We start from the raw sequence: 27,514 nt of genomic DNA, 5'->3' as shown, positions 1-27,514 counted from the left end.
CTCTACAGATAATATAATAAAACACAGGGACATAGTGAGAAGCAATCTAATGTACCATCATCATGTGTGTGATAAATATGTTATCACATACATTACATTATTATATTATGTTAATGTAGTATAAATTTAATGTACAGGATAATTTCATTGCATCCAGTTGTGGAATCACACAATGCAGCAGTTTCTTGATTGTTTTTATTTCACCACAAAAAAAAAAAAAAAAAAAAAAAAAAAAAAGGCACATTATTGTGCAGATAACAACAATTAAATGGCCAAGCAAACAAATAACACTGTTCTGTATATAAATTAGGAACAAGATTTAAAAACATCAATAAGAATACTAATAATCGGCTGTATTAAACAGTTTACAGATCTGAATAGAGTCCAGTCAGTTTAACAGCTCGTCCCCTGTGACGCTCTGGAGTTTCATTTCAGGAAATGAAGCTCAGACTTGACAGAGCGGCTTGAAGTCGGTCCATCGAGCGGACAGAACCACTATGCCTTTTTCCATTTAACTCTGTGATGGAGACACTGATTATTTTCCTCTTCACTGGTGAGTACTGACTAAACAACTAACGCACTTACACATTACGCTTCACCTGAATGTTGAATTTTGGTACGAATAAGGAAAGAATAAAACAAAAGAGACGAACAGACAAAAAATGTGTCGATGTTTAGTCGGTCTGCGAGGTCTGGATAGTTCATAATAGAGCAGCAGATCAGAGATGTCCTCCTGTCCAACATCATTCAGCGTTTTTTAAACCATCAGTTGTATTTTAATGATTTATTTCACACAGTGAAGATCTGGAGTGATGTGAATCTCTCTGCTGAATTTAGTGAGCGTTTTATTTAAGTGGCATATCGTTATTTAGCCATGATGCTCAATAGGATAACTGAACAAAATAATAATATAGAGCAAAACATTGAAAACATGCAAATTTTTCACGTGATATCTTGTGGAACAGGAAAGCGGCAGCTCGACCTAATTTCTTAAACACTCTGGCTTTGCTGGAAAAACAGTTTGTGTCAGTTTTAGTTAAAATAAAGTTGCTAATTAAAAAATATTTGCCAGCCAAAGCACTAACATTTAACATAAATAAGTATTATGTGTTCAAAGCATTTTAACGTCCACTGACCTGATTTGGTGGTCAAACGTCACTGTGACCTCACCAAACATATTTTAGACCATAACTCAAGAATTTGATAGTTATGATAAAATTTCACACAAATGTGTAACAGGATAAAATGAGGAATTGATGACATTTTAGATGCAAAAGGTCAAAACTGTTAAGCTCTCTATCAGTCCTCTGTGCTCATCTGTAAAAAATAGTCTCTAAGTGAAGACAGGCATGTTTCTCACTGTAAATTATTCACTGATATGTGCATCTATTACCAAGTTTCATATTACTGTAAATTCCTTAAGAGTCTTCACTTCATACATTATATGAGTCTGGACAGACATGGATGAGACATACAAACATTCAACATGGTTGAAGGTGGTTTTTGACTAATGTTTTATACAACCATTGACAGCTGACTTCTCACTTTTCTTAAATGAGGATTTTTTCCATTTTGTCATGGGCTGCACCAGTTAACCAAGTATCTGAGTTGTGCGCCTTTGTAATACTCACCCAGACAAGGAAGAGAAATTTTTCCCCTTTTTTCTTTGGTAGTTGTAATGTACTAAATCTGACCCTAAGTCTTCCACTTATGAATCTGTTTTGGGGGTATTTCTATGGATAAGGTTTGGAAAGGGAAAAGCAACCATCATTAAAAGCTCATTTTTATTATATCTATTCAGTTAGGTATGTTCAGTGGTAATAAAGCCCTTCAGTTTTAAACCTTGTTTCAGCTAGGGACATTATATATGAGGGTCATGTTAATGTTGGCGGATTCTTTTGTTGACAACATTCAATCATGTACAGGTACAGATACACTGAACAACTTTTTGATTAATATGATATATTAGGTATAACGTCAGATGACCTCATTCAGTCAGAGGTGAGTTAGATAAGTCCTTGCACCATGTACTCTATACCTCAATGACAGATTCACATCACAAAACCTCTGTGAAAAAATATGTTAATATTAGAGGTCAAAAGCCATGAGATTCTTGTCTACTGAGCATCTCAGTAGACAAGGGAAACAAAGGAAAAGAAAAGATACAAACCTGAAACTATTTTATAATAAAATTGAAACTGGAAGTCGACTAAAACTAAAATGAAATTGAAATGAAAATAAAAGTCCCCAAAAAAACTCACTAGTGTTCATTTCTGTAAACAGGAAATTCTTGGGCTTTTCTTTGGTCAGTGAAAAATTTGAAACGCTTTTCAGATGCTGTTAACTGGTGGTTTGTGGTCTGTTCAAGAAATACGAAATATTTGTATATAACGCCTTTGTAATACCAACATTTTGATTAGTAACTGTAATTAATGACATTTTCTCTTAATAACTGTAACAGATTACAAATGCATTTATTTTCCAATTTAATTACATGTAACTAGTCACTAGCTTACTGACTAGAAGGGAACAATCCCTTTAAATTTTATAGAAAAACATGTTTTTGTGTGTTTGTTTTCCCCAGCTATCACTAAATAGTACCTAACTGTTAAAAACACTGAAGGGTTTTTCCATCCGATGGTTTATAGTGTTATTATTCTAAACAACAGATGTGCTTACAGTACACAGTCTGTTGCATGGCAACTGTCCAAACAGGAGGTCCTACTAACTGCATGAATGTCATGAACTTGAAATATATCTTTGTGAATATATGAAATGGGGAAGTGAGTCCATTATAGCTGCACTGAACATAGTAATGTTGCAAAATATTACACCAGTGACCTTTCTTAACTTCTTCTACATAGCAGTGAAACAGCATAGGAGCATAGCAGCTCAGGAAGCCCTGTTTAATTGATGGTGTTACTCTGCTCTGACTAGTCTCTGGTCAGTCCTACCACTTATATCTTTACTTTTAAAAACAGCAAACTGTCTTTGCAAATTTGTTGTGTTGGATGACTCTAGAGGAACCATCTGAAACACAGCACCAGAACAGGTCTGATCAGAAACCAGCTGCTGGCAGAGGCAGTAAAGGCAAATAAGGGCTCCACGGCAGCAGAGAGGGAAAAAAATTCAAATTCAAAATTCAAATTTTGCAGCCAAAAGCATGCAGCCTTCATGTCGTCTGTAAAGTTTACTTGCATTTTTCGTTTGCCCAGGCCACCGAGCATGTTGATTTATACACACACTGGGTGAGAAGTGCTGTTCCATAATTGTTCCTGCCATCATCAAGTTACTATAAAATATAACTAGTATTGGTCTACACTAGATACTGGTATGAAACTGCAACAAAATATTTTTAGTTTAATGTCCTTCAGGTTTTTTTCCCCCTACAAATACTACAAATACTACTTTGCACCTCTCCAAAGTAAAAAAAACCTCAAAATAGTGCTTTGAGTATTTCTGTTCTCAGTTCTGATTAGCCAATAATAATGACACTTCTTTTAACAATATATCTTTTTTCTTTCAATATATAGGCTTTAGTATCAGGAATATGTGTGTTGTATCTGCAGTCTCCAGCTTTTTAAGCACAATTACACACAAATTGAACACCGGGTACCTTCAAGTACTGAAATCTTCTGATACAAAAGGATCTAACAGTAACTTTTTCACGTATATTTCAAATTTATACAGTGAGCTAAGTTGTACAGCAGTGACTACGTCTACTTTTAGCAAATCCTGTCTCCTCTGGAAACTTGGCAAATTTAAGTCTAATGTCTGCTCTCTTTTACCTCTTTTTTTTGGTCTTCACCAACTTAAAAGGGAAATATTTTGCTCTTTAGCTGCTAAATCCCACTACTGTTCACCATCTCTAACCATATACTGTATTTCTGCTCTCTCGTGCTTGGCAGGTAGTTTATAATGGGGTTTGTCGAAATCAACATAATGAGTGAGAGTGAACCAAAATAGGAAATAGTGTCGCAGAAAATATGACAGAGACTATAATGCTATTTTGAGCTGAGGGGAACTGCAAAGTCAGATGGCAATTCTTTACCCCTACGAGACACTCTTTTCAAATACAAGTAGTCATGTGAACTATTTTGAATATAAACATATTTCAATATAAACATATTTATTATAGCCACTTTAAGCTGTGTCTACAAGGGAGGCATTTAAGCTGTGTTTCCTGTCTGCCTGATTTCATTTCTGTTTGGGTATTTCTGGCAACTGTTTTTTAATTAATTGTTAGAACTATATAAATCTGACATACTTTAACTTGGCTGAAACTGGGAAATAACTGCTTATGAAATTATGCAGACTCGTCTATATTTGTCAGCCTAATAGTGGCATTTATGTTAGTTGCTGCCTATGTAAGAAGCATTGTGAAAGTTGGCACCATCATTGCTCTCTATAAGGTGTTCACATCATGTGCGATCCTCAAAGAAAGCTAAATGTTTACAATGAAGCTGTTTTCACAATAAGGGATATTATACATATCGCTATAGACTGTTTTATGAGGCTGTAATAGACATTCTGGAGCTCTAGTTAGGTTACTATTCATTATCAGTCTATCAGCTCCACATTGCACATCTCTGTTGACTGTTGTTTCTCTATTTTTTACAGTGATAACTGCATCTGCTACTGAGGAAGTGAAGGAGAACCTGATAGGCACAGAGGGAGGATCCATCACTCTACCCGACCCTGTGATGGAAGAAGGATTTCTCATCTTAGGAGGAAAGACTATTGCTATGGTGAATGAGGGAAAAATCAAGATATATGAGGAAATTTACAAGAACAAGGTTCTCTGGAACAAAAACACTGGACTCTTTACAATCACAGGACTGCAGAGGAACAACTCAGGGATTTATTATATTGACTCTAAAGTTGGAAGAGTTTTCATTACATCTTATAAACTCACAGTGTATGGTAAGTTACATTTCCTTGTGCTCATGTGTGGGTGTTGTTCTAATAGCATTCAAGCCCCATTTTTGACCTCGGTGGTCCATATTTAACTCCACGATTTTTTACAGCGTTCTCTACTTAAACCTCGGGAAAAATCCAAAGATTTTTTATCAGTGGTTCATATTTTTGAGTTAATGACTGGTGAAGAGATGAGCAGCTCGGTCAGTGTAAATATTGGATTCAAATGTTGGTTTCCTCCTAGGAGCACTTTGTGCATGAATCACAGGGTATCGTCCTGAGTGCTGAGGTGACGTATGGGTCTAACAGCATCCATGTGTTGTGACAGCTTGGCACTGAGACAATGCAGTTCATCATACCAACTCATAAAGAAACAGTTGCAGACCTGTGTGGAACATTTTAACCTGGCCTGACAAGCCATGGTAATGTGAGGACCTCCTGCTCAGACCTTTTTCACTGACTGACCCAAGTTACAGTTGACAAAGAGGTGGGTCATATGAGTGTGTTGCTTTTTTATAGAACACAATGCAGAAAAAGATCATTGGGGTAATTTAGACATGGTGTCATGACAGAGTTTGTCCAGCAGGATTGTTTACAGTACTCTCAACACTGTCTGCAATGAATAAGTATACATGTCCCTGACAACTGTCAAGTCATTCATGTGAATCACATCTGTTTGCTGTGTTAGAGAGGTAGCTAGCGAGATATAGTTTGTCAGAATAGTCCAGTTGATTGCTGTTTCAAAGCAATCAACGGTGTCTATGGCTGCCAGCTATTAAACATGTTGACTGGACTGAGGACATGATCAAAAATGAAGTTGGTATAACGTTAAGGTAATTGCTTTCTAATGCACACACACCTATCAAAAGCCCAACACACCTCTAGCTACAAGATAAGTTAATGTCAGTAACGTCAAAGATAAATATAACATATGAAAAATCAACAGAGATAACTATAGCTAGCTAACCACAAGAGTTTAAAACAGAGATCTCAGTGTTTTTCTATGGGACAGTTAACACTTCATGTAACTTGTCTTTTTAAGATTTTGGTATAAAACGTGTGGCCAGATGTGGCCAGGGATTGTTGCTGAAGCTGCCTCTTGTTTTGGGGTTTTCTCCATCATCATTGCATTGTGGTCAAAAAACAGCTGGTGCTAATTTCCTTCTAGGCAGCAACTTGTAGAGGTGCTCCTTGTGCAAATGGCAAAGGTAGTAAAGTAAAGAGCTGATTACTGCCTCAAAGGTAGTAAATAAAAGTATAATTTTAAAAAGTATAATGAAAACAATACATGAAATTGCTCATTGCTTTTTAAAAAAAAAACCAAAAAAAAAACTACTAAACCTACAAAAAACTTGCATTACTTGTAACTAGTTACTGTTCACTCCAGTAAATCAGGAAAATTCATCTTAAAAAGGCAAAAGTACATTCAGATGTGTTAGGCATTTATTTATTTATGTCTCCACCTTTCAAATTCCATCTCAGTTCATTTGTTTCCAGCTTTAGAATGTACATTTTCTGTTTTGTGATCACTTCAAACCCACAGAGACAAGAGATTAACACTATCCATAGTCCCTGCTCATAAATTAAAGCAACCAGGAAATGGAAACTGTAAAAGATAAAGCAGGAAACAGATGAACTGTGAAGTAAAATGTGCAAGATAGACACATTAGCAAAAAGTTTACTGGTGTAAATTGCACCACATCACCAGGATGGACCTCTACACCCAGTGGTCAAAAAGGTCAAGAGGAACATCAGAAGTCACACAACCTGGCCACAAACTGTTCTGCCTGCTGCCGTCCAGCAGACAGAACCACAGCATCTGTTTATGTGTATCCATTTATATATATATACATACATATATATATGTGCGTGTGTGTATTTATTTATTTATCACTACAGTTATACCTGCATACATCACAGTTACTACCTCTTTACAAGATGTTTAACCATGATAGTGTATAATTTATTAGTGCACTTCCTGTCTAAGATCCTGCTCATACATGTATGTATTGAGTATTGTTGGACAAAGCCTGAGAATCAAGAATTTCATTGCCAGTGACTGTTTCACTGTAATTGTTTTGCATGTGACAATGCAAAACTAATTTTAATAATATAATATCTGTGCCAGGCGTATCTTTGAATATAAAGCTGGAGGCGTTATCTTTTCAGGTCATCTGTCATGAATATGATAATTCAAGTACGCTTTGAGGGATGACCTGATTGGATTATTGTGGTTAAAGGTCAAAGGTCACTGTGATGTCACAAAACACATTTAAGTCCGAACTCACAGAACAGAGAATTAACTATGACAAAATTTCACGCAAATATCTAATAGGATAAATTGATGAGGTGATGACATTTTACTGTACATCTGAAAGGTCAAAGTTCAACTTCACTGTGACATCATAATGTTCAGCTCTCTATCAGTCCTCTGCACTCCTCTGTAAAACTAGTTTATAAGTGAAGACCGCTTGTTTTTCACTGGAAATTATTCACTGGAATCATACATGTCAATTTAGAGTACATGTAACTAGTTAAATGTAATTTATTTACAATATAAACGTAACAGTTACTTAGAAAAAAAAAATTACTAAAATGTTGGCAAGAACAAAGGTGTTACATCCAAATATTAGTTTTGGTTGCCTGGCAGAGATCTGCATTGTACTCAATGAACTCTTCTAAGTACTAATATAATGGGACAACATGTAGACCTTTAATGCTTAATGCTCTGGGCTCATGGCTGTTATGTAGATCTTTTACTCAGGGTATATAACATCTATCTACATAATCTATATAACAGCCTCATTTTAGAATTGTGGGTTTGTTGATAATGGTAATTTGCTGTGCTTGTTTCTGAGTCAGGCAATCACTACACAACATTAACATTAGTTTTTCAATTTATGTAATCAGTATTAATTATACTGTTGACCTCATGCTTTATTAGTTTGTGGAAAACTCCAGAGCCTGTTACACTACCTGTTTGTAAATTCCAGTTTAGAATAATGTGGGGAAGTTACATGGCAGAGTTAAGACATGGTATATGAGCAGGTGTAGGTCATTAAATATGGCGTGCTCTTTGGCTGACATGAATGCTCAGTATTGTGCACACAGTAACTGATACAGGCAGTAGACAAAGGCAGGGCTGTGAATTTATGGTGCAGTCAGTGATGTGTATTGCTGTTGGCACCATCACTGTTGGCTGTTGGAAACAAAAACATGAACCTATTGTGTTTTGATACTGACTTGTTGATATTTTGAGCCTTTTTCTCAGGCTATGCTTCATGGCCTTGTTTGACATTTAACTTTATTACTGTTAACTGGCTATAACCAATATTTTACACAATCAGTCGATCAGATGACAACATGAAAACAATATGACTATGTGAAAGTGGTTGCTCCTTGTTATCAATCTACAGAAAATTATCATCTGAATCTGCAGCTCCCCTCGCCGTTATGGGCCTTTACAGTGAGATTCAGCTCACTGATTTCATGCAAGATCCACTGCGAACAGGTTAATTCTTAAGTGGTTTGCATAAGTGATTTAGGAGAATTTGTTACATTCACCAGTTTTTTTAGATTTTGAATTTTCTCTTTGCTACAAACATAATTTACAAGTTATCGTGACCTGTGCTAGGAATCATGTGCAATTATTAGTTTGAAAAAATAAATTACATTTGATAATTATGTTGACATTATCCTGTTTAACTGCATTTCAAACTAGAATACAATTCTAAATTTACACATAAAGCCTATCCTTCATTTAAACTGGCAATTACCTTGTGAAGGTGATTTGGCCATATCTTCACATACAGGTTTATAAAACTGCTTTTCAGGGGAACATCCTTGTTGCAATGCCTGACAGTGCAACATATTGTGGTACTTATTCTGTCCTCTCTGTGGTGGAGACTTCTGCTTGACTGTTTACTTTGGTTGCAGTCATCACTCAGCTTGCTGTTGCGGTACAGCAAGCTGTTGCAAGTTTTTTTTAAGACATTTTCATATCCATTTCTTCCGTATTTCAGTGACAGTACAACCCTCAGACTTCTACTCCAAATTACATTACTGTTGCTGTTAAAATGACAAACTTTCCTTTACGGATCTCTGAAAGCAGAACTTTGATCTCTGAACTCCTGAAGTTCTTTCTTTTTTGATGCCATTTTTAGTGAAAAATCCCCTCCTGTCACACGGGACAGGAAGCGTGGTGTTATATGGTATTATTTTGGCATTAATTGTGCTAATATACAAGTCTCATGTTTTTGCAATCAAATAGACACAAGTGACTCATTTCCACAGTTATCTGAAGTTGCTGAATCTGTAGTGGTGTGATGAAAAAAAGTAAGACAAAGTTAAGATAAGAATACCAAAATGTTATTGCATGAGCCCTGTGGTTAGGCTCGCTCTCACCACTCTTATAGTGTCATTTTCAGCCATACAAGGCAGCTTTTTTCAGCAAAACAAGCTCTAAAAACCCACCGTATACTACCTGCTCAGCACCAAACAGTAAAGAGGTAGACTGAGTGAATATTGGACCTGTCTCCAAATTAATGAAAATGTGCTGCAAACAAGTTCACCATATCAACAGGTCCAGTGTGTAAGATCTGGTATTGCATTATATGGCAGAAAAGAAATAAAATATTCCTAAATATGTTAACATTAGTGTATTTAGCGTACTACCTAAAAATAAGAATCACTGTGTTTTTTGTTACCTTAGAATGAGTCCTTTTTATGTATAGGAGTGGGTCCGCCACATTACACTGCCATGCCACTGCCCCAGAATGGACTCTAGCCCCTTTCACATTTTTCACAAATGTCATGGCATCTACAGCTTCTCATACACGTTTGGAAGGGGAGAATGAGGTGATGTGTTTGCAATCTGCAAGCAAGCAAGGGTCTCTTGTTTCTGCTGCCCACAAGTGGACAAAATCAGTTAGTTTAAGTGTAAAGTCTGCAACTTCTTGGTTGCTGTTAAGACTGCTCTGAACATTATCTCCTGATTTATGGAGAAGGAAAAAAAAAGGTATAACTGCCGCCATGAAGGTTAGCTAACAATTCTTTTAAACTGTCAGATTTGTTGAAACACAAGGTTTGTTTCATATGTGTAGGTTTACTTTCTGTAACTACAACTTGCCCTCTGATTTTATAGAGCCATTCTCTAACCCTGTTGTTTCTCTTAGCCTATAAACTCATCAGTAATCAAAAATGTTGGCCATCATTGACTTTTCATTAATTAATAACATAGGGGGCAGCGTATAAATTGGTATACTTCTCAGAGTAAAAAAATTAGGATTACACAGAGTCTAATGATGAGCTTACCAGATGCTTAACACAACATCACCTCCACCACTTCTTGCTATTTGCTTTAGGCATGGTATTGTTTGGATTTTAACAATTCTGATTTTGATTCTGATTCTGACTCTGCTTACTGATTTCAGTTCTTAACAATTCTCAGTTCTCGCCATAGATAACTGTTATCAGAAGAAACACTGAGCTAAGCTAATTTTAACTAGACCAAAGCTGTGTAGGCCTGCCAGCACTCACAATCCAGCAAATACCTTGCCAATTCACAAATGTTTACTCCAACAAATTATATGAGATTATGCACTTTGTTTTTAATTGTACATGTAATCCTGGAAGCCAGGGACAGGGAGTGATCCTAGACAGTTCAAGAATGTCTTCTTCCTCTAGAGGCATATTTTAGAGCGGGTTAAAGTTTTTTTTAATTTATTTATTGCAAGACAAAAGACAGGACATTGACAGGACAGTAAAAACATGCATGTGCAGGATTAAGTGTATGAGGTATATAGGGAAAAAAAAAAAGAAAATATGACAAAAATGAATGAATAAGGATAATATATTGGTGGTAATGACTATAATAATGTGGTGTGATGTGTAAAAAATGGAAAAAGAAAAGAAAGAGCTAAGTGACAAAATGGTACTACTGCTGCAATAACTTTATTACTACGACTACCACTAAAAATGATAATAACTAAGGCTTAACTGTCTGATCCACCACTCATTTGCAGTTTTGTTGCTGTCAGTTTCTCTCATAGAAAATGGTGATGGTGGAGGTGAACTTGGCATTGCATTGTGGTCAGTGAGTCTTCACCATTAAGGTCTAGAGCAGACCTGAGCATTGTATGGCCCATGGGCCGGATCCGGCCCACATGATGGTTCTATCTGGCCCACGATGTCGAAGACAAACCACGCCATTTTACTTAAGAGGCTAAAGAGACGAATGAAATTATCTAAATCGGCTTTTATTTTGAAATGCTTGTGTGGCGCGAGTGCGCTTCCTCCTGTCACAATTGATTGACGCAAGTGATGTTTGCAGTCACTGCATCTTCTGCTGAGGTGACTGAGACACGCCCACGACAGGTTGAGTGAATGGGGATTTTCATTTTGTTCGTGGAACGCAGTTGATGGAGGAAAACACTGGAGTCACCAAATGAGCACTAAAAAGCGTAAGGTTGATGCTGAATGTTGAGTGTTTAATACGTCATGGACTGTTAAGTATTTTTTTCACGGAGGTCAGCAATAAGGCTGTGTGCTTAGTTTGCAACGAACATGTTGCTGTGAACACACTGAATCATTCAAAAAACAAAACAAAAGTACTCCTGTTCTCATAAATTGAAAAAAGTAACCTACACATGTGTTTATAGGTCAGGACAGGAGATATTTTACTGTTTTGGATTTTTCACCCATCAGGTTTGTTTTGTTGCTCAACAGTTCTTGTCAAAGATGCAAACAGGAGTTCATGATGAGTTGTGTCCAAGCATCATGTCTTTGTTCTGTGTGTACAAAACAGTATTATTTTGTCATGCTATTTGTTTTTGGCACTGAGAATCCACAGTGGATTATTAAAAAACACACTAATGTTCTCATCTGAAAACTGTAATTTGTGCTTTTTTTTTTTTGTATATTTTATACCTGGCTGTTATGCAGCTAACAGTTCTTGTCAAAGATAAAACAGGTATACAGGATGGGTTGTGTCCACAGTATCCCTGGAGTGCTGCTTTAGATTATCTGTACAGTATTTTCAAAGACTCCTGCATAATTTAATGTTCTTAATAAGATGCTGTTTGGAATGATTTTCAATATAATAAATACTGAAGACTAAGAGTAAGTGTACAGTATGTTTTCTATATTTAATCTTAATGATAAAATTGAGGTACAGTGTGACAGAAATTTGTGTGGCCCCTGGCAACAATCAGGGCTTCTCATGTGGCCCCTTAGGAAAAATAATTGCCCACCCCTGGTCTAGAGGAAATATGAGAGTGAACTTTGCAAGACAAAAATTCTCTTCACTTTTTGAACACACTTTAACCCAAGTATCCTGAGCATCCATTATCCAAAGCTGCATTTCACCTGTTTTATTGTGACAAAATCCAACACCCTGAACATGTTTCCCTGTTGACTTTCATTGGGAGGATCACAAATAGAATATCTCTACCAGGGGTATAGAGGGGCTGTCACTGAATGAAAGGGTTATAAAGTCAGAGGCGGGTAAACTGTAGTCTGTATTTCCAGTTACACCCCTCATCCCTACTATTTTTCAAAAGAAAATGGACGTGATGTTTTGGTCTTCCCAAAGCAGTCAGTCATATTGTCTAATTTTAAATTTCCATTATTTTCCTCTCCAGAGTCTGTCCCAACTCCTGCACTGACTGAAGTGAATGTGGGAGCTGAGAGCTGCAGCCTGCTGTGTTCAGTGAAGAAAACTGAAGAGACGACACTGTTGTGGTACAAAGACGAGGTAATCGTGAACCAGAGCAGCTCTGGTCTCTCTCTGCCTCTCACTGTGCACAAGGAGGAATTCAACTCCACTTATAGATGTGTGGCTGCCAACCCTGTTGAAAACGAGACTCTTTCAGTCAATGTTACAACATCCTGCAGTGGACAAAAGAAGACAGACAACACAGACACAGCCTCAGGCAGCAGATATCGTAAGACTAATTGATTTTAAAAATAAAAATTCTAATAGTTTAAATGCTCTTGACATCTGCACATGTTTTTAGTGTGTTTTGTTGATGTTTGGTGTTTTGTTTGGCAGATATTGCTGGAATTATTGTCAGCGTTGTGCTTGTTGTCATTGTTATACTTGTGGCCTCTATCATCAAGTATAAATATGGCAAAAACAAGAGGACACCCAGACACTCAGAAGGCAGGTATTTGGTTTTATAATCTCACTGCTCAGTTACAGATATTTGTCATGTCAGGATCTGTTTGTATTATACAAGCTGCTCTATTCAGCCCCACAGCCTGACCAGGGAATAGATGGTGCTTTCCACTTTTTTTCCTCTGGTGCTTTCCATGAACTACAAAACACTGCAAGCCCTACTAATTAAATTTATTTTTCAGAAGTTTACCTCATCTACATTTTCTCTTGTGAAGTTCTGGGTAATTTTATCTCTTGACCTGCAAAGTTATTCAACCAAAACAGGGGGAAACTACTCTTCTGACATGCCACTCAAATTTCAACAGAAACTCTTTCAATAGTTCTAGTCTCAGTCTCAGACATGTACACTTTATAACATAACAACATAATAATAACACAACTAAAGTCTCACGAAATCCAAGCAGTGGAAAGTACTGAAAAATACCACAATTGTTGATGCCACAATTAAACATTGCCACCCATGTTGAAAACTGATTTATGCATGTTTTCTTACCTGATGTCCACACAAAGGGTTCAGTGCTGTCCACAATCAACCAGAAACTATATTTTACATGAGACATACAGTATATTCAGTAAATGGAATGTGCAAAAGAAATTGAAGCATAAGTGCATCAGAATTGCCTAGTGGGTTTGTTTTCTTGCAATATGCCAACATGTATATGAATTAGTGTCAATTTATGTTGCCTTGTGTACTATTTTAACAATATAGTCATATTGCTCTAAATTATTGTTTTAGGAAGCCAAAAAGTGGTACCAAGGTATAATTATGAAATGCCTTTAAGTCACCACTTGGATATCTTAGAACTTTTTATGTTATTTTACCCATTTTTTTCTCACAAAAAATAATAATTTTATTTATATAGCACCTTTAAAAACAGAGTTTATTAAGTGCTTTGACAGACAAAGAGAAAAAGCAGGATACCCCAGAGGCAAAATAAAATAAAACTGAAATAAAACTAAATCACATGCAAAAGCACTAAAACATAAAAAAAGAAAAATAACTGAAAACAGCAGCAGATAAGAAGAGGAAAACAGGAAAAACATGACTTAATGAAAATAGAGGGAAGAAAATGCAGAGACATTACATGATGTTTCCGACAGCTTCTCTCTCTTGTTTTCTTCTCAGTTTTGTCTGTCAGTGTCCTCTTTGGTCTCTTTGTTCCTGCCACGATGCCTGTAGAGGCTGTATGACCCCAGTCCAGTTGTCTGCTTGCCTGTTCTGGTGCTCCTTGTACCAGTCCCCAGCATTTCCCACTCTGAAAACCTGGCAGACTTGTTAACTGTATGGCTAAATAGCTGACAGCAGCTACAGTTAGCAGCAGTTACCGGTTACTTCAGCCACAAGTAAAGTTATCTGTCAATCAGTAAACTCCGAAGGCTGGACTGGTTTTAACTATGCATCCATGCACATCATGGTTGCCTCGCATATCCTGTGTCCATTTGGAGCGATGGCTGTGAGCATCCTCAGAAATTAACACTATGTATCTACAAAGTCAAACCTGTGGTTAAACAGCAGATTGATGTGCAGCCTAAATCACAGAGAGTTGAGGCAGAGCAGCCGGAGGACATCAGAGGGAAACCCAGAAAACATTTTCTCCACAAATTATGACCCAGTTTCACCAAGAACAGAGATATAGTTGTTGTGATGGGCTCAGGAAAAGTCAGGGTTGGACCCAAACGCAGACAACGCAGAGGAGAGCAGTGCAAAGAGGATATTTAATAAACAAAAGACCAAACAAAAGCTTACATGAACGACGAGGGTGAATCCAAAAAACATGCAGGGAGAAGAAATCCAAAAAATCCATACAGGAGAATCAAAACACGAGGAAACACCGACGAACCCGGGGACAAGATGAGAAAGTGAGAATGAACCAACAAAGGGCCGAGGACAAGACACAGGATTAAATACACTAGGAAGGGGAAGGAAAACAAGACACAGGTGAGGGCAGTCAAGGACAGGTGAAAGTAATTAGTGATCACAAAGGGCGGGAAAACAGACAAAGACAGGAAGTAACAACAGAACACACGAGGGAGGACCACAACTACCAAAATAAAACAGGAAATGACAAACAAAATCCAACACCATGACAATAGTTGGTGGTGTGTGACATAGTTCCCTAAAGCATTATGTACTTATTTGACCCAGCAACCCAACAGACATTTGGAGTAAAGAGTGGGAATGACAGAGGCACCATTTTACCTAATACAAGTCAGTGTAGCATCACAGTGATTTTACAGCTGTTATTTTAAGGCACAGTATTAAAATAGTTGCATAATGGTGCTTTAAAGTCAGGGAACCTTTCGCATTATATTTTATAGAACTACTATAGAACTTCTACTGACACTTTGGATCTGTGGTGTGATAACCGTCAACCACCCCATTACATTCGCCTTTCTCCTGGCACACAGGAGTAATATTTCACATGGCCTGTAAGTTGCCTTTTCCCTGCCAGGACAACATTAATGGGGATCTCATTAGGCATTTGAACAAACAATTTGTCATTCTTCTTGTGAGGACAGTGTTAAAGTAAACAGAGCAGGCAGCTGCAGATCAGCTTCCTGAATTACCAGCATTAGAGAGCGAGTCAGACAAATATTTATCACATAGGAAGAAGAGCCTGACCGATACTGGATTTTGGGGGTGGTGCTGGTACTGATATTGAGTGAAAAAAATTCTAAAATCGATACACTGGCCAAACTATAAATAAAATATCTATACATAATAATATAGGCAATAAGGAAACAGTTCTTTTACCTTAATTGTATTTCCTGAATTCCAATGTCTTTATGTGTACTGTTGCTCTTTGTAACCATGATGACTGTTGTTTTAGTTTCAGGCTTTTTGGCTGAGTACACACATGCACACACACACACACACACACACACACACACACACACACACACACACACACACTGAAGGGTGAATCATGGGACCTGTCTTATTCTTCCTTAACATGCTCCCTGTAGGACACATTGTTCATCAGTTTGACTGTGTCTCTTATAGAGATCTCATGGGCACTTCCTGAAGATCAGTGTCAGGACAGATCCCAACATATTACACTGACACTGGGTCCTTCACTTGACTTTCTAGAAAAATTAGGGTTGAATTCCAAATCTTTTATTTTTACGCCATTACATGATTTGGCTCCAACACATACTAGTGAGATGCTGGACCCGTACAGGTCCAAGGGCTTCAATCAACAAGTTATTTTGAATCTCATCTGTAAACCCTTTTTAAATACATTTTTGCTTGTCTTTGATGTAAATATTTGTTTGAATGTTTTTATCATCTTGTTTTGTAGCACTCTGTCACCATGTTTTACTCAATTACTTAAGAACAAGTTAAGATTTAATTTTGTATCTTTACTCTTTGTGTCTTTGTAGAATCAGTGGGCAGAGAACCAGAGGCAGAGTACACTGATGTACAAATATTGGACAGACATGGTCAGGTTTGTACACACATACGCCCTAGGTAATGTTTAATGATGGTCCTGTTCCACAGCAACACTATTATTCAGTGTTTGCTCAGTTAGTGATCCTCCCACAAAGTACAGTTATGATGTACACTGGGTTTACTGAGGCTTAGCAGGTGGCGTCACACATGTCTTAGCTAATGTGTCTGTCTTTACCTGTTTCACTGGAAATTGGCTGCATACAAATATGTCTAGATATCTGCCAACCATGCTACAGATAACAGTAATGCTGCTATAAAATAAAATAAAACAACAGTCAAAAGAGGATGACTTATTCAAACTTTAAGCTACATGGGCACTGTGAATTGTCTTGTCTTCATCGCTCTATGACAGAGGTTTTCAGTCTTCGAGGAGAGGTGTGGTTGATGTGAGACAAAGATGTTGCATGACATGAAATATGTTGTGGTGTTATAAAAACAATGGGAAGTTAGTTGTGTTTGGGCCACTTACCAATAACAGCGGCCATGACTCAAAGCTCATAAAGTTAATTAAGGCACTTTAACCAGACTGCTGCAATTTGCATCAAATATTATGGGCCTACTCCATCTTGGACTCATTGCTGCTCCCAAGGCTTATATATCATCCAGATGTGGACAACTACAAGCACCACAGATGCATAGTTGTTCTGTCACTACTACTTTCTGGAGTCCACTTGGAGAAAATGTTCCACATATGCAGAGAAGGTATTTGGGTCATCGGTATTCATAGCTTGTTGTAGTGTAGTGGCGGCCAGCATGGTCCAAACCTCTGAGCCGGGCCTGGATGAGCCCCTGAGTTGCCGTAGCCCAGCTCAAGAGAAGGACAAAGAGGAGAGGACAGCACCTGAGTTATAAACAAGGAAAATTAGAGTACATAAGTCAGTAACATCCGTGGTGATTTGCATGCATGAGTGTACTCTACTGTGAGGTGTAGTGAACAAAGTAAACAAACACAGGAAAAACCTGCCGCAAATAAACCATATGCCCAGGGTGAGTGAGAGAAACTGCCAGCTGAGGAACAACAACGCAGTTGATAATCAGTGATGCACTTTACTTCAAAGGGAGAGACAGCCCGAGCAGGAAGTCAAGAAGCCTGTCAGAATGGAAAGTATAATGTTCAGCCTAAACAAAAGGGCTTAAGAGTGTCAGTTAACCAGGTCGAGCAGTTTGTTTGCAAGTTATACTTCATAACTTACATGGTTTGACCTTCAGAATGATTGAACATGACCAGATCAGTTGCATACATGGAAAACTGAACATTTTTTATGAAACCACAGCAATCTTGTATAGTTACTGCGGACAGAAAAGTAGACCTCCATCTTGACAGTCATTAAACTCTGCTGTATTGTATCTTGCTTTTAAATTCAGCTCCAGATAGATGAGATCAGTTCCACTAAAAAGAGTTCCCATTAACATTCCTCATCCTGTGGCTCACTTCCTTTGTTTTTGTCTCTTTAGGGAGGACATCTGTGTGATTCACCACCACCTGCTGAATGCTCCAATCTAACAACAGTCTATGACAAATTGGAGGTTCATCGCATGCGTGTAGACACTTCTGAGCATGTTTAGGACTGAACAGTGGACTATCACCATATATGGCTAAGTTACTTTGCACTATTTGTAAGTAATCCAAAAAGTATCCATAATTTTCAAGGTCTTACTGTGATTTCAAACCAAAATGTGTAAGTAATAAATATTCTGTGTAAGCAGTGGAGGAGTGTCTAAGTTGTTCCACACAAAGGTTATCAAGTACCACATTCTTATGTATCCTTATTTTTATTATGTTAAAAAGAAGAAACTATATATATTTTTTACAAACCACAAAAGGTATCAGAATTGGACCCTGGATCATTAGATGCTGCTGGTGAGGCTGAAGAGCTAGTAGAGGCTTGAACTTCCTCCTCCTCGTTTTCTGCAGACAGTATGATAGCAGAAGAGGAAATGACAGCGCAACTTTACATTTTTGAATAAATATCAGACGAAAAGAATGTGCCAACTCCAGACAGGCGATCGCAGGACTTGAGAAACAGAAATATTCTATATTCAACAGAAACATTCACCCTGCTGTCAGATACAGAATTAAACACTGCTGTACCACTGACCTTCAGATCGTCCTCTTTCCTTAGTCTGTGAGACTGCTTAATTCATCCTCAGCAAAATAGTTTTGTGATTTGCTATTTATTTACTTATTTACTGTAATCTCTGGATATAATTTTTGTTTTTGTGAGTTGCATAAAGACGATCTCACCATATAACTGTGCTGTAAAATGAGAATTAAGTTGTAATTTTTCTGTTCATACAGCTGTACTGAACAGACTGTATTCCTCATTATTCTTGTAACTCCGTATGTCTGTATGTGAAACCTTTGTGTAGGCCTACTGTCAGTTTTCCTTTGATGTGTGACACAAAGTGCTCTCACCACCATCTGCTGCACAGACAGCCGTTAACGTTTGTCTCCAGGCAGGTGTTATCCTGATACTGTGATGCTGACAGGTGATACTGTGTTATAAAAAAGAAGGCTTTCATTCATAGCCAGGTGAAAGATAAAGTCAGCAGACAATAGGCTGCTCAGCTCTACACAGGTTAATATTTTACATGTAATTGTCTACAGTCTTGGTGCTTTTTGCGAAATTCAAAGGGTCCGTTTACACCAAAATCAAAATACAGATTTTTCCTCTTGTCTGTGGTGCTCCAAGCAATAAAAAATTCAGTACTCAACAACTGCGTTTGCTTTCCAGGAACCATGACCTGGTTACTCAAGATAATCCACAGACGTTGCTGTGAGCAGTTTTATGTAGGAACCATTTTCTTTCTACTTTACGCTAACAGTACCACTGTACAGACAGAAGAGTGCATCTACTCATGGATGAGAGGATCATGACAGCACAGGCTTTAGATGTTAGGTTTTTTATTTTATTTTATTTTGTACTTTGAGCACCACAAGCTGAGTGCCATCTAGTTCCATTATGTCAAAGAGAAGGTAGACATTGTTACAGACAGTATCTCCAGAGCTCTGCAGCTCACACCAAAACTATCTAGATGGATTAACAGCACCACAGGTAAGAGGAAAAAATATGTTTTTTGGTAAATGCGGTCAATTGAAGGTATAAAGTCTTGAGTGAATGCTATATTGACTAAGAAAGCCGAGTTCTCCCGCTGCAAAATCTGTTGTTCTTCCTGCATCCAGTGATGTCACAGTGATGTCAGTGGTTGCTGGAAGTACTACAGGCTAATTCAGGTTGGATTTCTAGTCTCTACCTCTGGGTAGCCAGAGCGTGCCAGATGAGTATTTTTGTCATTTAACGTTATGTTTTGGCTAACAAAATAATAGCTATTGGCAAGGGAGTTAATAATATGGCAACATGGGGATGGGAGTCACAAGCTCACCCACAGTGCATCCTGGTATATGAAGGCACTGCTGCACACCAGTGTGAGAGGGAAACACTGAGGAATTTATTGCTTATATTCACCATCAGCACTGACAGAATATCCACATAAAAAGTGCAGTAGAAATTTTTCTCGTTTGTCCTAGTCTTGTTGAACGTTTTAACTATAGCTGAATGCTAATTGTAAAATATGCCATTAATTTAACAGAGGTATCTTCTTGAAGTGGCTCTACATGTCTGTTTTTGTACCTTTGTTATGAAAGCACTTCTGTAGCGACTGCAGGCAGAAGGTAGAATTTAAACAAACCCTTCCACTGACAGAACACAGGAAAAAGGTGAGGAGGAAAAGGCCAGCAGCATTTCAATAACAGGAGATTACAGCCATAATCATAACAACTCAGCCGCTCACTGAATGTCAGGCTGACATTCATATGAATGTATTTTTAAATCTTTGATATTTTATTATTGCTTCATATTATTTTAATATGTTTTATTGTATTTGTATGTTATTTTTACTACTTTTTCCATCTTTTCTCAGGTCTCATTTGTAAATAAGATTTCAGTGACAGTGTGTAACATGTGTATCCACTGGATTGTAGTTGGTCAGTTTAAACATTTCACGTCTCATCAGAGCCTTCATCGACTGACTGGCAGCCCAGACTCATCCTGCCCCCTAGTGACACTTCATGAACACATTCACTGTTCTGCTTCTCTGATCTTTTTTTTTTTATTTTATTTTATTTTTTTTTGTCTTGTTTTATCACTGACCTGTTTTGAAGCCCATTTCCACTCTTTTTCAGTCATCCCATATTTATCTTGTTTGTTATGATGCTAACATTTGGTAATTAGCGCTAACAAGGACAGCTCAGACTGATGAACATGTCATTAGTTTTTTCAGGTATTAGATCCCAAAACAGAATAATGGAGAACATGAAATTTCAACCAGTGGTGATGAAAGGTCAGAGGTTGAACAAAGTTACTGCAGTTCATCCTGTGGACCATGAATGCATGCACCTGATTTCACAGCAGTCCATTCAGTAGTTGTCAGGATATTTCAGTATAGAGCAAAAATGTCAAACTCAAGAGTCTGAGTGAGGAGATCTTCAACATCAGTAGAAAACAGGATCGTCTGGACTTCACAGCCTGCCTGTACCAAAGTCTGTGCAAATTCATCCTGTAGATGGTGATATATTTCACTGGATAACTGAAAACTTTGACTTGACAATGGCACAAATGAAGGGTCAGATGATCACCAAAGTCAAATCCTCCTAGGACCTTAGATATCTGTAATAGACCTCATTGCCATAAACAGCCCATGAAATAGTTATTGACACTCTGAAATCTGGTGGCATAAGTATCAGTAAAATTTAGTTAAAGATATAATATGTAACATTTCCACATTAAAATGTCAAAACAAATTGTTGACTTGTGTTTTCATTAATGTTAAAACTTGAAAAATTTATAATTTTATTCAAGTTAACAGTGTGTTTCATTTGGTCACACTGTTTTTATAATTCTGGTGTTTGTGTAACAATGAAGACAACGACTCCGATGAATCAACTTTACTTCACAACATCATCAAACTAAATTTTTTGTTATTGTTTTTATGTGCGAGACCCAAAGTGGCAGAAATTACATACTGTGCATTAAAAGTATGAAAAGTTAAAAGTTTTCATTGTGCAGTAAAATGTCTGTCTGTGTTTTACTATTATATCTGGTGGTTTTGGATTAATATTACTGCTGCATTAATGTGTATGTTGCATGCTGAGATAACATTAACTACTCTATATACTCTATATCTATACTCTATATCACATGTTGGTAAACTCGGTGACTTCACAAAAGCTGCGACCAGCAGAAGAGACAGAGTTTATCCCGTTTAAGAAGTAGGACATTTTCTCAGCCCATATAGAAGCATTTATTCTTCCATTCATAAGAAAAATTCAAATTCAGAAACACCACATCTGGAGATACATGGTTTTCACAGGACAGGAAAGGTATGAAAAATTGTAACCTGAAAAGTTACTAGTAACTAAAGCTGTCAGACAAATGTGGCAGTACAATAGCACAATATCTGCCTCTGAGATGTAGAGTGGAAGTATAAAATAGAAATACTCAAGTAAAGTGCAAGTACCTTGAATTTGTACTTAAGCACAGCACTTTAAAACACTTTAAACACTTAATATTTGTTAATATTTTAATATTTGTTATTTGTTAATATTTTCTAAATAATTTTTATTGTTTAACCATTTCATTCTTCACGTTATTGTTGTTTTTATTCCTCTTTGGCATAAACAAACGTCATCATCACTATCATCATCAAAATCATCTGTAACTCTGTCAGAATCCACCACTGGGTATGTACAATGTCTTTGCTCTTAAGTATAATTTCTTAAAAAGCACAAATTTATCAGGACAGAAGGGGCATTTCAGCTTGTTTCTCACACACCCACTGTAGGTAGTGACCACAGGCCTCACTAGTCCAATAATAAACCCTCCATGAATACAGAAAGTTGTTAACAGCTGCACACCTTTCCTGAGTCCAATCTCTGTAAAATGATTGATATTGAGAAAACCAGGACCTAGAAACAAAGAAATTCAGAGACATAGACATAAAGAAAGAGAGAGAATGTAAGTCAAGAATCAGAAAATATATCCGTTTTTATATACATTCACACATGTTCAAACCATCTGGTTGTTTTTTAAATCAGAGCTTAACTGTATTGCATTATTTTGAATCGCTGGTACAGAAGCCAAGATACATGAATGAAATGTTTTAGATGCTTAAAGTAACTATTAATTAATCGGTACTCATAAATTACTCTAATAGTGTATTGTTAAGCTGTTGCTATACTTTGAGTGTGTTATTTGAATATGATGGTTTGATCATGTTCTCTGACTTTGTATGTGTTTTAATGTGGAACTTTTCTAAGGAATGGAAAAGGTTGGAATTTTCCTTTGACACTTACGTCGTCGTAAATGATTTTCCATCAGTCCACATCCAGTTATTTTGACCTGATGAGAATTTTAAACCAATCCAAAACTTTTGAGCTCCAAGCTTATTCAGAAACACCTTAAAGTGAAAAAAATAATTCCATGACTTCACATTCAAACACACACATGGATAAAACCTTTCTATAACACACACATGGATAAAACCTTTCTATAACACACTCATAACCTCACCATCTCTGCTTGGCTGTCAATGATCACCAGGTCTGCTCCTTGGTTTACACACATCTCTATACTGGCAGCCCATGAGTCTGACCTTGTAGACAAGAAGTAGCAACTGCAACCAAACCTCCTCCATCCATCAGGGCATGTTCCTGCAGAAAACACGAACTGGTCACCTTATGGTGTATGTGAGGAAACACCCCTGGCAGCTGCAAGGTAATGATGAACAGCTTAATATATATCTCATAACCAGGCAGATGTGTTTAAATGATCAGTGATCTATGTAATAAATGAATGAAACTGCAGTTAAACTCTAGATGGACTTAGTAACTCCTTTCATGTTTCCTGTACTGAAATATGTTTATGTGCTAGACATTGCTGGGGGACCTTTAAAAGCGACATCTTAACAGGGAACTTTCATATTTTGTTGATTATGGAGGCACGTGTGGACAAAAGCGGTTGTGTTTTCTCCACCATAACCACAAAATATAAAGTTAAAGATAAAATTCTACTCACTGTAACTTTGGGAGAATGTAAACACAGGGTTGTTTCTACTGACTTCAAGGAGAATCTGACTAGGTGGTAGGCATGAAGTATAACTAAACAGAAATGGCCGATCTTCTCTCTGATGGTCTCATTAACTTATGTGGGTCATATAGAAGCCTCAGTATTAAATTTCATACTATTTTATAACCAGTTGAAAATCCTTGTGGTAGTTTTAAATTAACCAATGTTAACAAAACACTAGCTAACCAGCTAGCTAATCTACATCCATTATTAGCTAGACGTCATCTCAATGTTAATTCTTTGGACCGGGAACTCACAGGCAGGGCCAGCAGGAAAAACACCACAGTGCATACTCAGTGGGCCGTGTGCCCCAGAAGATAACACGGAAGCTGGAAAACTATTGTTGGCATATGCACCAGGCGAGCAATTCTCACTGGACTGACTAGGCAGCATCTTTGCATCCAGCATCCTGTATTTAATTTAAATTTAAATTAATTAAATTTAGTTTAGCATGTTAGCATACTAAACTTTGCTATAGCACCAGTAACAACTGAGCTGTAGCCTCTCATCCATGAGCAGATGCACGCTTCTTTCTGCAGGGTGATACAGTTGGTGGATGCAGTTTGGTAGAAAGACAGTACTCACTTGAAACTACTCACAACTAGGTCTGTGTATTATCTTGAGTGATCGGGTCATGATTTCAGGAAAGAGACTTTGCTTTGACTTTTTCATGTTTTTTTTTTTTTGTTTGTTTGTTTTTGCACTTTGAGCACCACAAGTCAGGTGCAATCTATCTCCATTATATTCAAGAGAAGACAGACTATATGGCCAGTATCTCTAAAACTCTGAAAATCACACCAAAACCATCAAGATGGATAAACAGCGCTACTCGTAAGAGGAAATATGCATTTTTGATTTTTTTTTGGGTGAACTGTCCCTTAAATATATGTCCTAAAGATGGACAGGAGATGGACAAAATATGACGTATGACTTGAATCCTTACCTGTAGTCTTCTTCACTTCATTCAGCTCATGTATAGCACTCTTGAAACTGTTGTGTAACTGGTCTCTCTCATCAGTCAGGTTCTGGTATCTGACCAGGAGCTGGTCTTTCTCTGCTGTGGTATTGGCCAGGTCTCTGGAAAGCTGGTTAAAATCTCTGTCATCTGAGAGGAGAGGAAAAGAGCAGCAGGTGTTGTACAAGCTTCCTCTTTCAGTTCTCACCTATGGCTTTTCTCTCTCTGAATACTCACAAAGTGCACCGACTGTTATGACTGTGGTCAGCAGGAGGAAACACAGCAGTCCCACGCAAACTGAGGCCACTTTAAAAGGTGACCAGGTTTCAGTTTCTCCTCTGGCCACAGCTGCTGTTCTCACAGACTTTGTTCCTGCAGGTGTTGAGGAGGTTACACATGACTTTCAATTCAGAATTTCTATTTAATAATTATGCTGTCATTCAATTTTACTTGAGACAGAAACAGAAAGAAACAGACTATGATCAGAAGAACTGTCAAGGTGGTGAAATACAGAATGTAAAATACCCGGATACATAACTGCACACTTGTAAGTGTGTTGTGAGATCAAAGATATTAAAGACATGAAAATGTCATAACATAGACACAAAAGCTCCATTATAATAAAAGTGATGCAACAAATAATCACACAGTGAGAAAGAAGGGAAAGCAAAAACATTAAAAAAAAAACAACTCATTTGTAGTGTTATAAAAGGGGAAGGGAAAAAAGGATGTTTCTCAGAGATCCTGCATTATAACCCAAAAATGTTGTTTGTCACTTTGCTTGTTTTCACTATTACTATTCAATATTTGTACTTGCCAAAATATTCAAGGAAACACACTCAAGTCATATTGAAATCGTTCCCTCTACACTTGAAACTGTAGTTTTGATATTACACAGGTGTTAGCTCAAATATCAACTATGTGCAATCCTGCAATTGTAGGTTTTGTCAATTGATTTGAGCATTTTATTTTGTCTGACCAGCAAATGTAAGAACATTGAACAGCCTTAGTATAAAAGTACTCAAAACATCCATGGTGTAAACTGTACTGTGGTACTTTTTTAACATATCATTTCTATGTAAAGCAGCTGCAAATATATCTTACAAAATATATATGTACACACAGAGACCCTATCACGCTCAAAATATCTCCAGACTTTAGGAACCTCAATAATAATCCTAGATTGCCTTTGTCACCTCTCAGTTCCTGATTTTGTTTCAATTTTGTCTGTGAACAGTGTTTCAGTTAAATAATGAATGCTGCGTAAGGCTTGTGATCTGACCAACAATCCAAACCATAGTCAGTTTATTCACACTTCATAAGTGTGAAGCTGAAACTATAGGCAATATATGATATCTTTGCTTTAACGGCTTTAAAATTAACCAGCTATGAAAATGTTAATTAACTGACTAATTGTTTCAGATTCATTTCTTCAACAACATGACTAAGGAAGCGACGATCAACATTTCTGAAAAGAATAGAATAGGCTTCTGTATCATCGCCACAAATCACCTCACAGGTCCCAGTTGGCAGCTTCCTGCTCACTCTTCAGTGTTCAGGCCTTGCAATCGTGCATACCTTATTATTGTTAGTATTATTATTAGTTTCATACAATGCCTAATTAATTCCAGACTTTTCAAATTCCAAATATAAGTTTAAAAAATGTCACTGAGAAGAATATTTCAGTATTCCCTTCACTGCCATGATGCATTGGTGCTTTCATGACCACAGGTTAGTTAAATATCTTTTCGGCACAACAAACCATCCCAAGTATTTACAGTATATTGACTGATTCAGTTTTGTGTCTTTATTGGCTGTTTCAGACTTCTGCTATTAATGGTTTCAGAGCTACTATTCGTGATTTATATCAAATAATGATATTACATACACTGAAATCTGATTATTTTCAACAATTCTTTGGTGCGAATGAAGGTAACTGAGTCATACTTGGTGAGAGCTGTTTTTTATCATTGTACCCAAATTTCACTGCCTACCCTCAATCTACTCCACTGCACTAAAATCTGTTTTGCGCAAAAGTTCATTATACTTGTTTTTTTTTATTGTGCCATTAAAAAGCTTTCTAATATAAGTACTGGGTGAATTGCATTCAAGGCAAGGCATCTTTACTATTTACATTAACACATTTTGTACAGAGAGTAAATTCAAAGTAGTAAATTCACTGACGAAGGATATGGCATCACCTTGTGTAATGTTTGCAGTGCAGATCATTGACATTAGTTCTGGCAATACGAGTAATTCAATGCTACTAATCTCCGTCCGCAAATGAGAAATTAAATTATATTGGTGGGATGTCAAACTTTCAATCTGATATAATCATACCTTATAATTATCCTATACTTCATAGATATACCTCTGAACTCCTGCACCCTAAAAAGAGAAAAAAGTAACACGTCCATAAGATCCGGCTCCCTTCAAAGAGCTGTAATTGCCACCAATTTTACCAAACTACGGTACAGCACTGTTACTACCACTACTGGTGATGTACAGGCTTACCAGTCTCCTCTGATCCCTGGTGTTTAGCGCTGAAGCCACCCAGCTCCTCTAAGTTGACATATATCTGTTCTTCTGGCTCCATCATAGCAGCTCCTTCAGTCTGCTTACAGTCTGCCTGAACACTCTGTCTGTCTGTCTGTCTGTCTGTCTGATGAAGTGAAGTCACACAAAATAGTCTTACATGGAGGTTTCTGTTCCTGATATTTTGTGATAATATCTCTAAAAAAAAGGACTGGAAAGGTACAGTGTAAAGTTTGAGATCACATGTCTGATATGTATTTAAAGTGGCAGTGGTGGCAGATACAAACTCTCGGTGACATTTATGTGAACTAATAACTCAAATTAACATGTATATGAATATTTTCACATTTTCA

At 37.2% G+C, this 27,514-nt stretch overlaps 1 protein-coding gene and 1 long non-coding RNA gene across 4 annotated transcripts; one reads left to right on the top strand and one right to left on the bottom strand.

The window, feature by feature from the left end:
- Positions 1-302: 302 nt before the first annotated feature.
- On the top strand, positions 303-21,598 carry LOC146330190 (SLAM family member 7-like). Of its 3 annotated transcripts, XR_014769850.1 has the most exons (7): positions 309-553; positions 4,621-4,923; positions 12,558-12,860; positions 12,968-13,078; positions 16,478-16,542; positions 18,003-18,164; positions 20,469-21,598. XR_014769850.1 is itself a non-coding variant. In XM_084715681.1 (6 exons), the coding sequence occupies exons 1-5, from the start codon at positions 523-525 to the stop codon at positions 16,512-16,514; spliced, it is 789 nt and encodes a 262-aa protein (XP_084571807.1). In that variant the 5' UTR covers positions 303-522; the 3' UTR covers positions 16,515-16,542; positions 18,003-21,598. The 3 variants fall into 3 exon arrangements, 2 of the variants coding, with proteins under 2 accessions (XP_084571807.1, XP_084571805.1); XM_084715681.1 differs by having other exon boundaries at positions 303-553; positions 12,968-13,082; positions 18,003-21,598; XM_084715679.1 differs by having other exon boundaries at positions 313-553; positions 18,003-21,598.
- Positions 21,599-22,173: 575 nt separating this feature from the next.
- On the bottom strand, positions 22,174-24,984 carry LOC146330189 (uncharacterized). The gene is made up of 4 exons (XR_014769253.1): positions 24,615-24,984; positions 23,117-23,256; positions 22,900-23,003; positions 22,174-22,512 (listed from the first exon to the last, which is right to left on the bottom strand). It is a non-coding gene; the product is annotated as an uncharacterized LOC146330189 (long non-coding RNA).
- Positions 24,985-27,514: the final 2,530 nt, after the last annotated feature.

Source organism: Lutjanus erythropterus, chromosome 3 (genome assembly GCF_056507025.1).
Source record: "Lutjanus erythropterus isolate fLutEry1 chromosome 3, fLutEry1.hap2, whole genome shotgun sequence".
In the NCBI taxonomy this organism is placed as follows: domain Eukaryota; kingdom Metazoa; phylum Chordata; class Actinopteri; order Lutjaniformes; family Lutjanidae; genus Lutjanus; species Lutjanus erythropterus.
This window is presented reverse-complemented; position numbering and strand designations above follow the sequence as displayed.